Source organism: Physcomitrium patens, chromosome 22, assembly GCF_059467195.1.
Source record: "Physcomitrium patens ecotype Gransden chromosome 22, ASM5946719v1, whole genome shotgun sequence".
Classification (NCBI taxonomy): Eukaryota; Viridiplantae; Streptophyta; class Bryopsida; order Funariales; family Funariaceae; genus Physcomitrium; species Physcomitrium patens.
Window position 1 is genome coordinate 1,287,980 of NC_143431.1, and position 17,159 is coordinate 1,305,138.

Consider the following 17,159-nt stretch of genomic DNA (forward strand, 5'->3'; position numbering starts at 1 on the left):
ATTATGTTAGAATCCTGAACAATTCTTATTCGGAATTAATTACAATAAGTGATTATTCAAAAATGGAAGCAATAATCCTCATTGTCCACTAGTTTCAAAGCCCATCTATTAGGAAGACTGTCGAGGCCAATCTGTGGAGGGAAATCCTAGCTGACACAAGAATGCCGACTTGGCGCCATCGCATTGGCTTAAGTACGTGCTTGTCGAGCCACGTCAGAATCACCACGTCACGCGGTCGACAATGCCTCCAAAGTCTCGCTGTGATATTCCACCACCTTGCCCTCTCCCGGAAGCTGCCACTCTGGACTGCCTCCGTCGCATTCGCCTCTCCGGCAGCTAGAAAAGCCCGTCGCCAGCGATCATTTTTTGCTGTCTCTTTACAGTTTGCATCACCCCAACTGTTTGAATTCCTCGTACAGAAAAACCCAGTTTCCCAATTCTTGTGAGCGTGAGATGATGTGGCGCTAGTAGCGTCGATGGTGGCAGGAATTCCTCATCGGGAAGTGTGGGAGGCCGTGAATGGCAGAGGTTTAGAGCTTTCACGAGTTTTCCCGCAGTTTAGAAATGGGTTGTGGTTGAACACGGGTATGTTTCTGGATCAAATACGAAGTCTCGATGGCAGTAGCTTCACTGTCATCCCCGATTGTTGTCTGTAATACCTTGATTTGTGACTGTCGACTTGATCGGTCTTTGATGAGTCGGAGAGTTGGGGCACCTCGGAATTTTGTCGTAGTGGAGAAGAAATCCTGTGCGTCTCGAGGTCAGTGTTTTTCTTTGATTTTGGTTGAGTTGCAGCGATTTCATTGTTTTTGTTCGAGGGTGAAGTGGGTTGGAGGGATTGACTGGGGCGAATTTTGGGTGTTGGAAATGAGAGAGAGTATGTGTGTGTGTGAGTGGAAAGATTTCTATGCAGAGAAGTGGGTTGAATTGTGTAGAAATTAGGATTTGTTGGAGTTGACGCCTAACACACGCTCTGTTCTGTTATCATAACATTCGCCTCGTGCAGGTACTTCAATAAGGGGGAGACATTGTGCAAACTGCAAGTTACATCAGATTAGGTTGATATTCAGCAGATCGATATCTACATCTTGTGAATTTTGGTAGTTGAAAACGCTTCATTCACTGAGCGCCTTCACAAAATAAATGGCACAACGACAAGGGGAATCGGTTACAGAAAGCGAAGATTCTGCTTCCGGGAAGCACACTGCAGCAGCTAGACATGAAAACGTCATGAATGGTATGCCCTTAGTTGCAAAAGAAGCTTGAATGTCATACCATTTTTCTGATATTATATGATACCATTTTTCAGTATGTACTTTAAACTGCTGTTGGTTAGAAATAGGGCGAGTGTCCGTGATTTAGCTGGATATTCAACAATTGACAGGGAAAAAGGAAAAGTCAGCTTGCATTTCGGATTCTGGAGAGTACATGATCGCATTGATGTGGCATCCAGGTAAGATTTGGGGTCAACTTGAAAAAGTGTTTGAGGTAACCCCAATTTCCCCACTTACTGCTGGTGGACGAGATCGTTTACTACATTTCTCGTTCAGCAGGTGTGCACAGAAAGTCACCTAGATTTTTACTGTGATGTGCGTTTCAGGGGCAACCGTGCCGGATTCGGTGGACCTAGCTGAGGACGAAGTTTGCAGTCTAGAATTGCCACACAAAACTTCACATCTGGAAAGTGTAGGGCTAAGGAAGAGCAAAAGGTTTGGAAATGTGTTTGGAGTAGAGATGTCACCAGATACGATCGCAATAGCCATGGTGTATTTCGTTCAAGGAATTCTCGGGCTTTCCCGTTTAGCCGTTAGCTTCTTTTTGAAAGATGAACTTCACCTCGACCCTGCCGAGGTAAGTTGGTGACCCAATGCCTCGTTCAATGATAATCTATTAGTTATTCTCTTAATATTAGATGTTTTGTACTGGAGGTATTTGCATTCAAACTTTCACAGTCATGGTGATTGTACAGAATGTGGTTTATGATTGGACTTTTTTCCCGTTTATTATTATTATTGTTATTATTTTTATTATTCTTATGAGCGTTATCAACTTTTGCAAATATACTGTTCCATGAATTAATTCATTAAATTAATTAATTTGTTTTTTCAAAGTAGGATCGTACCAGAGGAATTTGTTTCGACTAAAGAGCTTCTCAACCTTGGTTATTTCTTGCTACAGACTGCGTTCTTGACCGGCATCTCTTCTCTTCCCTGGCTAATAAAACCTCTTTATGGGTTTATCAGGTAACGCACACACTTGGACTATTTCATTATGTAGGTTAGTGCATATGACTGTAATAGAAGCTGCGAACTGTGTCAAATTTTAGCTTTGAACAGTGGCCAGTGAGTCTTCTTGCTCACAAACATAGTTCACTTAATCTTGTGTGACAGTGATGGAGTGCCATTATTTGGATACCGGCGTCGTTCTTACTTGGCCCTATGCGGCCTCCTTGGTGCATTATGTTGGGGCTCGCTTGCTATGTTCATCGACAGCAAGTACGGGGCAATGGCAGCGATACTTCTCAGCTCTTTATCGGTGGCATTTTCTGATGTAGTAAGATCACTTTATGTGCTCTTCGTTTTCAGTATGCAGGTTCTTTAGCAATGTATGTGGCGAATCCTTATCATTCTCTTGTCAGCAACTTGTAACACACTATAGAGAGGGTGTCATGAGCTTGCTTCTCTTTGAGTTCATCAGAATTCGTCTGTCTCCAAAAGCGGTTTTTAGGAACTTACTGCGAAGTTCAGTTGTTGAAATTGGGGCCTCTAGTTTCAAGAATAGAAATCTTAATGGTGAATGGATTTTCAACATTGAGATTGCTGTTAAAGTAGACACAAACATCTCATGATTTGGTATTCTTTAGTCGGAAAACATTGATTGTCGTAGCAAAAACTGGTCGAAAATCTTCAATTCCCAGTGTGCATTGAAAAATCCATTTGTGGGGCGGTTGTGTCTGATGTTGAAGGTTTGGTTCATCCAGGTTGTGGACTCTATGGTAGTAGAAAAAGCGCGGGGTGAGTCGCAGGGTGCATCTGGCTCCCTTCAGAGCCTCTGCTGGGGTTCTGCTGCAACTGGGGGCATAGCCAGCGCTTATTTTAGTGGTTACTTGGTGGAGACATATGGCACAAGGTACGCAAAGTAATGACGTTCTGGAGTTTTTGTATTTCACTGCAATGTTGTGTGTCACTTTATGATCTTTTTGGATCCTAGAGGTTCTTGAAGTAATTGAGCTTTAAGCTGACCCTTTAGGAGGCGATGGTACAGATATGTGTTTGGAGTTACAGCAGTAATGCCCTTGATTACTTCAGCAGTCGCGGGTCTTGTGCAAGAGGAGCCTTTAAAGGCACCTAGTGACGATCCAAAAGTTATGTTGTCTAAAACAGCCCAGTTCATAAGCACGTCGAAGTCACAGCTTGCTTTCTTGTGGCAAACTGTGAAGGAGCCCAGTATCTTTTGGCCAACTCTCTTCATTTTTCTGTGGCAAGCTACACCAACATCAGACACAGCCATGTTTTTCTTCACGTAAATTTTCTGACTCGTTCTTATTCATGATCGTGATAAGTTTGAACATCCCTGTGGTCTCCTTCATGTTATTTATGCCACTATTTACCAAGGGTGTTGCTATTTGTACATCCATGTGTGCAGGACTAATCATCTCGGATTTGGACCTGAATTTCTCGGGCGTGTACGGCTTGTGACTGCAGTTGCATCGCTTGTAGGCGTTGGCCTATACAACACCTACTTGAAGGATGTTCCTCTTCGCAACATCTTCTTGTGGACAACTCTGTTGGGAACGGCTCTGGGTCTCCTTCAGGTTTCTGTCTCTTCACCTTGCTGAATCTAAAAGCTGTACTTTTGATTCAAGTTGCCTCCGCTATCGGTCCTCAGCAGTTTGGTTTGGGTTTGGCCCCTGTAAATGTTTTGTACATCAAAAGCGGCGCAATTTATTTTGTACTGTTGGGATCAATGTGTCATCATCTAGACTTTTTCTATTTAATCGTCACTGTTTCTTTTCTAAAATGATCATACAGTAGTGCTTCTTGTTTGGTCTTGTACTGTATAGGGATGAAAACGAATTTGACAGTTTCAGTTAATGGATTAATCCATACTCTAAAAGCGCCCCAAGCAGTGCAGTCTGATTTCAGATTCAGCTGCTTGAACCTGTTGAACTGTGTGATGCACTCTAGTCCTCGATCCGGGTGTGTTGCTATTTTGTGAGCTCTTATATTTCTTAATTTAGGCCTGAAAGAAATTTCACCACACCACATTTATTAAACATGCGTCTCTTTAATGTGACTTTGGCCCTTCCTCTTAGACATTTCTATGAGCGCTTTTAGTGGAGAATGAACCCGCTTCTATTTTGACAAGTCAAATGCGTAGAAATAGATCTGAAGGTGCCAACATGTATATTTCTTTCACATCTACTCTAAATAATTTCTCCACTGCATCCAGGATTTGTGTTTTAAAGAACCGATTCTAATTTTTTTGCGATTTTGTTGCGGTTGCTGCAGTTACTACTTGTTACTGGTGCTAATAAGAGTCTGGGCATAAGTGACGAATGGTTTGCAATGGGGGATTCACTCGTGTTGACAGTGCTAGGCCAGGTATGTCTTGGATTTTCCCTATCCCGGAATCATGAACTAGATTTGATGATTTTATACAAGTCCAAGAATCTTCCAGTCTCTTCCATGCCTTGGACGTTGAGATCTCATGGGTTAAGGTGTGTTAATAATTTGCAGGTATCATTCATGCCCGTTTTGGTGCTAGCAGCAAGGCTGTGCCCACCAGGTGTGGAGGCAACACTCTTCGCCACTTTAATGTCTATTAGCAATGGAGGTGGCGTTACAGGGGGAGTACTTGGAGCTGGTCTTACACAATTCCTTGGCGTCACAAGCCACAACTTCGACAATCTAGTTATTTTGATCCTGCTGTGTAATGCCTCCTCACTATTCCCATTAGCGTTCCTGAATCTGCTTCCATCCGGAAGCGAGCTTGAGTCAACAGTAGAAAAGGCGGACAAGGCCCGTAGAGAGCTCGAGATTACTAAGCAGGATTAGTTTCGAACCCTTTCTCTTGACCGTCGAACTAGTCAGCTTGTTCTTACTTAGGTAGTCTTTCCCCTACTTCTACATCACAGTAAATATTATTAAGTTGTCATTTGCAATCAAGATCTCTTGGGGGTTGGAGTCATTTTAGTGAAGATTTTAATGGTAGGCCGATTTAAAGTAATTTATGTCAGAGCCCCACCAGGTTGAGCAAATTTATTGTTATCCTGGCCATTTACTAAAGAATGTAGCAACAATTGACGTTGCAAAGTTTGGACACCCTCATATAGATCACTTTTACGATCTCTTGGCTTCTGTTTTATCTGATTTGATTGATTGACGCTTCTTCATCTGGACCTGCAACTCCTGTGCATCTTGGGTCTGTATACGAGAATGCAAGTTCAATGCCACTTTCAAAAGCAGCTACAAATGTTACCACACCAACTCTGTCAGCAAAAACAAATAAAGATAATAATAATGCACACACAAAATTCTAGGTGACAAGGACCTGATCATATGATTCTATTTCTAGATAACACCATCACTGTAAAAATAAAACCATCCATCACACAAAAACTTAATTTCTCTACCAAGAACAACTTTGCATAAAAATTAAATACTTTTACAATTGTCCACCAATAAGATTTTAAAATCTTTCTTAGTTGTCTTCTCTTTACAAACCTTTTCAATTCTTCTCAACACTTTCATGGTCCTTTAAAACTATTTAAGACCTTTTCTAGTTTTCTAATAGTTTTTAGAAAAGAATTTGTGGACTACTAAGAAATATCATAATTTTTTTAAAAACTCCTCAAGAGGCTTCAATAAAACCTCATTGCTGTAGTATAAATAAGGGGCTAAACATGAAACACCTTAATTTACCTTAATTTTAGCAACACTAATCTTCTATTATTTATAGTCCTATATTTAGTCTTGTTTTTCTAATATAAATAAATAAATAAATATAAATATAAAATATATATAAATATAAAAAATATATATATATATATATATATTTTATCCCTTATTTATTTGTATTTGATAACTTTCAAAACTATTTAATACTTTAATATTATAATTTCTAAAACACCATAATATAAAATTAATGTTTTATATAAATTTTTTAAGAAATTTATAATAATTTTTTTTATTATATAATTTGTAACATAATAATAAAAAATATAATTAATGCTTGACCTTAAGGTTTTTCTTAATTTTATATTAAGTTCAGTATATTTTATTGTAGTACTTAGGAAAATTTTGGTACTACTTTAAATGTTTGTGTATTAAAATCATCAATGCACCAATTTACTAAAATGTTTCATGAATTTGTAACATGTTTTTATATCTTTTTATTCTCAAACAAATATCAATTAATCATATAATTTATTATATTTATTTTTTTATTTATATCAAACAATAATTTGCAACACTATTAAATTCTATTTTTTATTATTCTAAATTTATGTATATAACTATATATATATATATATATAGTTGTATCTAAATGAATATCTGTAAATTTAATCTAAATCTATATATATAAACGTTAAAGAGACACAGACTTTTACTAAATTGACCCAGTTCTCCCCCGTTCCCTTGTTCTCAACCTTCCCAGTCCCTGTTCCCAATGCCTGTCCCCCGTCCACAGGCCTCTCCTGGGGCAGCCCAGTCGTTCAAGCCTCGGAGTTCCACTCATAACGATGCAATCAAGCGTTCGTCACACAGTGGCAAGAGCATTGGCGACCCTTGAACGGCCAGTCCGGGTACGCACGAAACATTTTTCGCACTACGCAACCTCCGCGATTATTGTAGTGCAATTGTAGCTTGCTCAACAACTTAGCTTGTTTCGTGATGAATCATGACCTTCTAGATTCGTGTATTCCAACGTATCGCATCATGGTCCACAGCTGACTCTTTCACATACCGATGTAGCAAAAATAACATGATAAGAGAAGAAGTGTGTATCTAGTCAACAGAGATTCAAAATCTACTTTTGATCCAACCAGCTCTAATGAATAATCGCTCATTGTATTGTAAAAATTAAAATCATGGTGAAAGAGCTTCGAAGCATACTTACCGTTCGCAACAAAATGGTTTTTTAATATTCTCGACTCCTCTTCATGTAGCTCTCCATCTTCTGAGTTATGACGGTTATTTTGTTCGGGTCTGTACTTGTTCAATGCCTCTTCTTGTGCGTCCTTATTTTTCGTCCCTCGTTGCCTTCTATTACTTCCTGAGTCTTGCACACTTTACCCACGTTCTTACTCCCTTCATCCTCCAGCTGAGTGCTACCATAAACTTCTGCAAAGAGAGTAGAAGTTTTTGTTGCAGCATTCTCTTCTTGCAGAGTGGAGATCTCGCATGTCCCTTGCCTTAAAAAAGTGGCACTGTTGTAGGTCACAAAGAATCTTATTTATGAGAAAATGCTTGTAAATCTGCCGGTGGTAGACTTTTTCTTCAATAGTCCCCCGAGTAATCAAACGTCGGGTCCTCAGACCAGTTTTTGTCAGTCCAGGTGACAATCTTGAAATGAATCATGCATGTTTTAAAAATACTAAGTATTTCAGTATGTTTTTGAAAAATATGCCACTACATACATCGTCGTCATCACATTTGTTGTCATAAGGCAAGCAATCCCCATTAAGCTATTAGCTTTGTTCATGAAAGCAGAATAGCTTGAACATAAGGACAAAGAGCTGGTTGAGTATGATTGATGCTACCTACAACTAGATTTGCTTCCAAGGGAAGCCCTCTTAATTCCCACATCAGAATGTCGGTTTGACATCAGCTGACAATCCACCATTGTACGAGAGTGATGGCCATGAAAGTTATATGCCTACATACTCCCATGAGGACTTCAAGGCTCGAACAACTGGGCTGCCCCATGAGAGGCCCGTGGATGGGGGACGGGCACAGGGAATAGAGATGGGGAGGTCGGGAATGGAGGAACTGGATCGATTTAGTAGAAGTTTGGGTTGCTTTAACATTTCCCTATATATATATATATATATATAATTTTTTTTTCACCAAATTCATCCAAAGAATAATTATAATGCCCAATAATCATGTTGAGAGATGATAACATTTTCTAACTATTATTCTAAAATTTAATTAATTGCTTTGGTTTTATTATTAATTTTAGATAAAATTATATTCTAAAATTTTAGTAATAAATAATTAATAAATTAAAAAGATATATTAAAAATTATGTATAAAAGAAAAATAAGAGAAATAAATCAAATAAAATCATTTAAGAATAATGATTGAAGAAATTCAGCAATAGGTTTTGAATCATTGTGAAGGAGGATCATTTGATGAATTAGTTCCTCTACAAAGACAAATGTATTGCATTGAACAACTAATGCCATATACTTCTTTCCAAAAACAAAGGAATTATTGATTTATTGCTCCTTTATGTTTTTATGCATGGCAAGAAGTTTCAAATTCATTCAAAGATATATTATTACAAATAAACCACGTTTTTTAATATACTCCAAATTTTAAAAGAATAAATATTTTTTATAATTTTAATCTTCATAATTAAGCCAAAAAGGCAAGAGAAGCACGAATAACAACCACCTTCAAAATCACCCATGGAAGCTATTATTCCAAATCCTACTTATTTTTTTGTTTTTTTTACCAACTCTACCAAAATATTATATATCTACACTACATTAATTATGTGGATTTATGAATAATCTTAAGACCTTGTATAATAAAAAGAGCTCAATTAAAGCCATTTTCAAAAAATAAGGATTAATGACTCAAATTACTCTAACAGTTCTACCAAAATCCTAATCGTAATTCCGACTCTAAACCTCATAAGAATTGTGGTTTTTTTTATTTATATTGTAATAATTCTGCAAATTTCATGTTTGTTGATTATCAAGCTTTGGGGACTCAAAGGAACTACAAGATAAATGACAATGGAAGGAAATGCTCCAATAGGCTTTGATTTGCAATTCTTACCATTTTCTTTTTTTCTTTCTTTTCTTTCTTTTTTAATTTGGTATTATAGAATTTTAGTGATATAATACATTGGCTATGCAATTAGGTTTTAGTATTGTGGGCACTACAAATTTTTATCTAGCTTTGATGGTGGGCATAGCTAAATATCCACTCGAAAGTGTTGAGAGATTTAGTCAAATATTAGTACTTGGTGGAGTTTTATAAGCTTAATATTGTGATTTCATAAACCACGGGTTCTTCTTCTTTTTTGTTTTCTTTCTTAGATTTCTACTTCTAATGCCTAGCAATAAGCCCATGCACTCCAATCTATTTATTGTATCAATGCAAGAAGCTACAACTCTATGTTAGCACAACTTTGATGACAAATCCATCACACTTTGTGATGAAACTATGTTCCAATGTCATTCTAGTTGTTTTTAAAAGAGCCCTTGTATATTTAAGTAATGTAGATTAGATTGTATAAAATTCATTTATTTAATTATTTCTTTATTTACAAGTAAAATATCATACTCAGTATGCTCTCATTTATTCATTTTTGGAACTCATTTACTCATTTGTGGTATGTGTTTTATTCATTTTTGGAATTCAAGGATTGCATATTATTAGTTAGATATTAATTTAAATTAAACTCTTATTTCTAATACTACCATCAAAAGAGAGTAGCTCAAATAGTAGAGCAATAGCTCATCTTTGAGTACTCTAACCATAACTCAATTGATAGAGTCCAAAAGCACGACTTTGTTAGTTCAATTGGTTAGAGGAAATAATAGAACAACAGCAAAAGCAAGTAGGGCTCCATGAAATGTGGAGCCACATACAACCTTCATATCCAAATTTTTTGGAATGCTAGATTTTTGATAGATTCATGAGCGTTTTAATACACAAGAATTGGCAAAGTATCACAATTCTCTAAAAGATTATAACACAATAGTTTGTAGTGGATTTTAAGTAAGTGAGCATAGATCCAAATTTTGTGGAAAGCCAAAACACTAGCAAATTTTATAACCAATCGCGTTAGAGTGGTCTAAAATCTTTAATTCTAAAATAAACAAAATCCATAGTAGTGGATTAGAATGTATTATATTATGAACAAAAAGATCAATAGCAAGCGTAGAAAGGTAAGACCAAGTAGTACTCTAAAAGAACTAGTACATACATTATTCAGCAAAACACAGACCACACTGACAGCGGGTGCAAGACAAAGAATTTGAATGGAACCAAATAAGAAATTAAATATAGAAGCAACACATCAAGCCAACCATCAAATAGATCTCTATCCTAAATTCATGCATAGAAATAGAAGATAGTTTTGAGAGCTTTTATAACATAAATTCTTCAAAAAAATTGTCAAAAAAAAGCTTCAAAATTGAACTTCTATACTTTCTACCAGATGGAAATTATAGACAACTATCTTTATAAGATATAAAGGACACTATTCTTCAACAAGAGTCATCTACAAGAGACCTCAACATAATAAGGATAAATTACTAATACAAGAATCTCTAAATATCCAACTCATATATCACATTCAAACCACAAATCAAAGCATCCTAATAGGATAGGGATCAAATAATGTAGTAAGAACCAACTAATTATTCAAAATATGGACTTTCAAGTTTCTAGATATGAATCCATGATACAACAAAAAATGCATGAGTATATTTAATAAATAATGGAAATCCTTAAATTCTTCATTCAAATCCAATAGAATAAGTCCAAAGATTTTATTCAAGCTAATCCCCACTTAGAATTGTCTCATCAAAATACAGTAGAAGAGGATCTCTTGCAAATTGCTACACAACTAAAGCTAGATGCAGAACAGATATTTCAAGCATTCAAGATTGACATGATAACAATAGAAGCTACTTGAGCAACCACATTATTAGCCCTAGTTGTTGATCACCACAAACCTACACATACCAAGATAACAATTAATCATAACTCTAATATAATGAACCAAGTACAAGAATAAATTGCATATGACAAAAGCCATATCTTAATTGGTTACCTAAAGAAGCATTCAAGTCCATAGATTTTGCATGAATAGGCAATTCACGTACTACATAATATATGTTCATCAATCACAATATTTGAGGGAGGAAAAATAGTATATATTTTAAAAGTCTTTATTAAGTCTTTTAATTCTATAGGAGAGGTGATCACAATTGACCTAGCCAAATCATATTTTAGCAAGGTTTTTAGACCTTGAGTCCGTATACTAGTAAAAGATATCAAAAAATTACAACAATCTATAATTTTGTCCAACTTTATAACAAGCACAAAAGAATATAGCACCGTGTTCTTCTAATACAACAGTTCTAAAAGCCTATTATATCATGTGAAATAATGTATGTTGAATAAATGGAAGGATTGCAAGCTACATCATAATAAATGTATAATCTTTGAAGATTTAATATCAAGACATAAAATCCATTTAAATAGTGATGAAGATGGAAACTAAAAGATTTATGGCCCAGGTCCGCAGAAGCATCATAATATAATTGTACTAAAGGCCAACTTTATATTGGTAGAAAATAAATCCATTCAACCAATACAACTAATAGAGGACCAAATTATGCCAATTTGAATAGTTACATATAAATCTCTTCTCATTCATTCCAACTTTTGGATAGCCTTGGAAACAACCCTTCTCCTCTTTTTCTTGTGACGGCTCAATCTACAGCCAAATCACACCATTGTTTGTCGATACAAATACAAACCTTATAATTAAAATGCTTGTATATAAAAACATTGATACCTTGATGTATATCCTTCAACTAAACTATGCCAAAAATGAGATAATTTAGATCCCAGACTCCACAAAATGACACATGATAAAATCCACAATACAAAGATTACAAAAAGAAATTATTAATAAGAACAATAGCCATAATCTATTCAGAAGCTCAACTAATGCAATAAGGATAGTCACATAGAAAAATCAAAGAACCACAATCTTCTACAACTAGAAAGTTATAATTCTTCTTGACAATGAGTATACCATAGTTAAATAAAATTATGAGATATATTAGAAACTTATCACACTGCACACAAATCAGCTTAATTCACTACTTAAGCAAGTATAATCCATCTCTCATACAAATTAGAATCAAATTATTGTAGTTCCAATACTTAAATAATCTAAAACAATCACATTCCCTTTCTTATTTACTCACTTTGAGCAGATATTGGAGAAAGAAAATCACCTCTCTACTAGTAAGTGACAACCACATTATAGCTTCATACAATATTTAGTATCTCAAAAAATGCTTGAAAGACATAAGAAAACATTGAAAATTACAAAAATCCATGCAAAATACACATTCAAAGTCCAATATTATCCTATTATAAGAGCACTAACTTACATAAGATGACTGCATAGAACGCCCAACACAATTAGGATTTCCACAAGGTAATTTTTTTTGAAATGCCATAATCTACTCAGCATTCAAGAATAGACTTATTGGCAGCACAAAAATATTAATATCACATGAGATAATAGACAACATCAATGATCATTGTGTAATAGTAAGAGACTAAGTCTAATATGCCATCATAGAACTAGCACCAACAATATGGATAGGTTTACTCAATATTTACAGACATAATCATTCTAAATCAAGAGCATGACTAATACAACAAATTACAAAATATCCCCTCTCAAAAGCGACATGGATCTTGAGTAATGACTTTAACTTTGTTAAATCTTTAAATGACAAGTGTGGATGTAATCACCACTTGGGGTGTAGCAATAAAGAAATAGCTTCTTAGAACAATTTTTTCATCAAGCTCAAGATATAAGATGTTTTTCATATCAAAAAAAATTGCAAGTTCAATTCTAAACTTTGTATATGAAACAACCATTGACTGGCATCTAAAACCATATCAACACGTATCAATAGATTTTATATAGAAAAAAAAAAATCTAAGACAAAAGAGGCTTATGTGACATATAGCCAATAAAGCCAAGTATATCAGATCATTAAGTGATATTTCTTAAATTGAAATCCACCAACAGCCTTCTTTTCCAAATCTAAGCTTTTGACAAATATCAACTAAAAACAAAAAACGAGCAAAAATTTATTAGTTAATTCTTAGAAGACAGCTACTTTAAATCCATTGTACCATATATGGTATGATAGAATTCATACAACTTTGCAACCCGTCCATGACTTAAATCACAATATAGTACAAGCCAATCAAAGATAATAGCAACAATACTACACTAAGCAACTTATATCTGTAGCAGCTTCTTAAGTTAATCTTATATGTCTTTTTAAAATTCTTGCCACCAACTTAAGAAGCTTCCCAAACTTATCCATATAGATCCATAAATTTTAAACATGTTTTATAAGAAAAAGGTGTATATTTGATAATTTATTTCTTACAATGGAGTTATTAACTCAAGCAAAGGAGAGCAATTAAGATTTAGTAATCATATAGCTAGATTTTAAAAATACATATGATAGAATAAACTGGACTTTCTTACAAGTCATAATGATACAAATTAGATTTTCTACCAAATAGATAGAATGTATTATAGTACTAAATATAGAAGCAACTATATTAATCATGATTAATAGAAAATAAAAATAATCATTTCCATTAGAAAAATCAATCAGACAAAGATGCCCCTAAGCACCTTATCTATTCCTATTTGCACCAAATGCTCTAGGTTACATGTTAGATAACACCAAAGACAATGTAAAAGAAATCATTTTATCTAATCAAGCACCATACACCAACTCTATGTTTGTTGATGATACCTCCTTATATCTAATTCCATATTATTATAAATCAAGTAATACTAGCCTTCATTTGATACATTGCATCTTGTACTAGCATAGAAACCATGATCTTTAAACAAATAAGAGTACTAGTATAGAAGTACCTCTGATCCAGTATCACAGCAGAAATTACAAGAGCAAAAATTCAATAGAATATTGTAATTCAGCCTATAACACATAAAAGATTCAAAGTACTAGAATTAGAAATATAAGCCAAATTACTCCTAGCTAAGTTGATAACAAGAGGACTAGCACCCAAAATTGAGCCATGAAAAATCATGCTCTGCCATAGAATATCAAAAATAAAATTTAAATGACAAGGAGTATGACATAATAGTCTACACTAATTCATTAGTACCAAACTCTCTATCATAAACAATGGCTTTGACCTTTAGAATAGTACATGTCACGCATACCAAGAGTTATATCAAAGACTATAATATCAAGCACCTAGACACCTTAATAAAATTTTGCATCAACTCCTCTTTAATAATATATTAATTCAAGCCTTTGACATCACATTATAGAGATAGCATATAGAAGATTGATTCTACTTATAATCAGAGAAGGGCATAAGAATTGACGACAATCTATAGTACACAACATGTGTAAATTGATACATAGCAAACATCCTCTAATGATACATAAATAGCTAATAGCAAAAAGCCAAAGAAATAAATTCCTTGATAATATTTTGTGGCATCTCGGCAAAATATAACCATATTCCACAATCAAGTAGTAGACAATTGTCACTTAGAGACCAATTATCAAAGTATTTCATATCTTTAGTATTGATAAGGAGGCCTTATACGAAGACAAGTATATTATTGCTACATGAAAAGAATTAGAGCTTATTAGCTCAAAACCCATCAATATCAGTGATAAGAAAGTCAAAAGAATTTGTATAATTTCTTGTAAGGGCTTAGATGGACTATTTATAGAATTCAATCAAATAATAAAGCCTAGTCCAGATCTTACTATTTGGTTAGTAAGAGAGAGAACCATCTTTCACTTATTATTGGATCTCACAAAATGGAAGTAGTGGCAACTTGATGAATGTTTAATACTGCCTTTTTCAACTACACATCTAAATGAGGGTACCACTACCAATATCAATTTAAAGTGGTCTTTCTAAAAGGAGAAGCAATCCTATAAGAACAGCATTTTCAAACAAAGACTACAAATTGGTTTACAATATCCTATAGCAATGATGGTTCCTCCAAAAGACATCTATAATGAAATGGTTGATTCTAATTGGAGGCATATTAGTAGGTGCATGGAGATAAGTCATGCAAGAAGATGGCAATTGGTCGCTTTGTAATATCAACATACTTGAAATGGTTATACATGAATTTTGAAAATGTCCTCACATAAATGTAACTTGGAGCAAATATAATTCTTTATGAGTGGCAAGAAATATACTTCTTTGTACCTCTTGGAATGATGTTATTTATGACTTATCATCACCAATGATAATAATATGATAGAATTCACTCTAGCAATCATAGTCTCAGTAGACACTCCATAGCTATTTCTTTGAATACTAATCCTATGGTATATTTGGTATAACAAGTGTGCCTACAATCAAGAGAGAGCATCATACTATATAGGATTGGTATTGTATAAAGCATAGAAAACCATGATCCATGTAAGAATAGAAGTATGGAGGGATTTAGAAATGCACCAACAACTCTTAGAGCAACAATTAACCAAGAATTATATTTTTTATAAAATCTGGATGTAAGGGATAATTTTTACAACAATATTGGTAAATAAAACAACTTGGTATTTAATTCCTCTACAACAATTGCTCCTACAAGACTTGATAAGGGAACTTGGAAAAGAACAAAATCAAACTCCACTGCAACATGACATCAAAAATATTGCTTATCAACATAACAACCTCCTCAAAAATAATTCTAGTCTAGAAGTCAATAAAGACTATAGCATGGATGAGACATTACAATAAGATATTCAACAATTATTTGTAGATATTAAAAATAATAGAGCATAAATACTCTAAGTAGAAAATAGAACCATATAATAATACATATCAATTTTTTTTTTTGCTAAGGCAAAAATTGCTTCATTATATATGTCAACATAGAACCAGTGCAACACTAGACCTACAATTCCAAATATTTGCAAACATGGCTATAATGGACATTACAGACAAGGATCTTTTTTAATTAATTAACAACTCTTATTACAATAGACAAGAGTGGAATGATAAACTAGAGATGTGAGATAGAAATAAAACACACACTTGATTGACTAAACTTAAACATGATAAAGAGTTTGACACTCAACTCAATAATAGCATAATAATATAATATAGATATAAATCCTTAATTAATCTTATAGACTAAAATACAAATAGCACATCTCGTAATTTGAATCCACAATAAAAAATAAAAAAATAAAATAAAATATTGTATTACTACAAGGGCAAAAGCCCATTCAAATATAAAAGCGTAATATTTCACTTTTTACTTTTAATCCTAGCAAAATATTTGGTTCAAATAGTATAGCATTTCAGCTTAGTTGATAGAGTAGAACAATAGAGCAAGAGTAAAGAGGAAAGCATAGAGTGAAGCGGCAAAATAGATAGCATGAGGAGCATGACTCCTTGATTAATTCTAGCATTGGATCAAAAAATATAGTACAACAAACCCTGCGTCTCTTCAAATTAGTATATACAATCGATTGTGACTATCATTTTTTAAGACAAATACTCGTCTAATCTCTTAAATTACCTATTAAAACATGGTGAAGAAGAAATTAAGACACTAATATAAAATATCTAATGGCAATGATCCAAAGCACTATCTCCTCCTTAAGAGATTAACATCCAAAAAACCACTAAAGGCCATGCTTGAGTAGTAGCTTCAATTGCATCAAAGTCCTATTTTGTAGATAGATATGACCTTGCAAAAAACAACACTAACTAGATGCCTATATAACGTAGCCACCTATCAACTAATGTTGCTACACAATTGAAATGCGACCCTCAAATGCTAAGAATTACCTTTTCTTAAAAAGAGCATCAATTCTTTGAAGAAATATGCAACAAAATGATGCACACATAGTCATTGGTTACATCACAGGCACCAATCCTCGTATATTGGATTACTTCAATGCTTCACTACACGTTGAAGATTTGTACTTTAGTCGGCAATAGCTTCTTAGAAGCCACTTTTTTTAGCATAGAGGACATTCAACACACCTTCAACATCACAGTCATCTATAAAGGTAAAAAAGTATCCTTCATCCTATAGATCCCATTACTTTTAGCAGATAGTAGGAAAATATATAAGTTCCTTGCATATTCATTCTAGATTTAATTTTTAAGACTGAG

General features: G+C 34.2%; 1 protein-coding gene across 4 annotated transcripts; it reads left to right on the forward strand.

Moving 5' to 3' along the window:
* Window positions 1-380: 380 nt before the first annotated feature.
* LOC112275275 (folate-biopterin transporter 1, chloroplastic) lies at window positions 381-5,348 on the forward strand. Of its 4 annotated transcripts, none has more exons than XM_024505506.3 (11): window positions 381-760; window positions 1,007-1,237; window positions 1,385-1,453; window positions 1,601-1,851; window positions 2,179-2,243; window positions 2,391-2,553; window positions 2,981-3,129; window positions 3,265-3,522; window positions 3,646-3,814; window positions 4,512-4,604; window positions 4,740-5,348. In XM_024505506.3, the coding sequence occupies exons 2-11, from the start codon at window positions 1,144-1,146 to the stop codon at window positions 5,055-5,057; spliced, it is 1,629 nt and encodes a 542-aa protein (XP_024361274.1). In that variant the 5' UTR covers window positions 381-760; window positions 1,007-1,143; the 3' UTR covers window positions 5,058-5,348. The 4 variants fall into 4 exon arrangements, with proteins under 4 accessions (XP_024361274.1, XP_090102456.1, XP_024361276.1 ...); XM_090246330.1 differs by having other exon boundaries at window positions 381-585; XM_024505508.3 differs by lacking the exon at window positions 1,385-1,453.
* Window positions 5,349-17,159: the final 11,811 nt, after the last annotated feature.

Excerpts from the sequence above, each read along its gene's own strand:
- LOC112275275 (XM_024505506.3), top strand. The coding sequence starts at position 1,144 with ATGGCACAACGACAAGGGGAATCGGTTACAGAAAGCGAAGATTCTGCT. Across the intron at positions 1,852-2,178 it reads TTCACCTCGACCCTGCCGAG|ACTGCGTTCTTGACCGGCAT; the intron begins GTAAGTTGGTGA and ends TTCTTGCTACAG. Across the intron at positions 3,523-3,645 it reads ACAGCCATGTTTTTCTTCAC|GACTAATCATCTCGGATTTG; the intron begins GTAAATTTTCTG and ends CCATGTGTGCAG.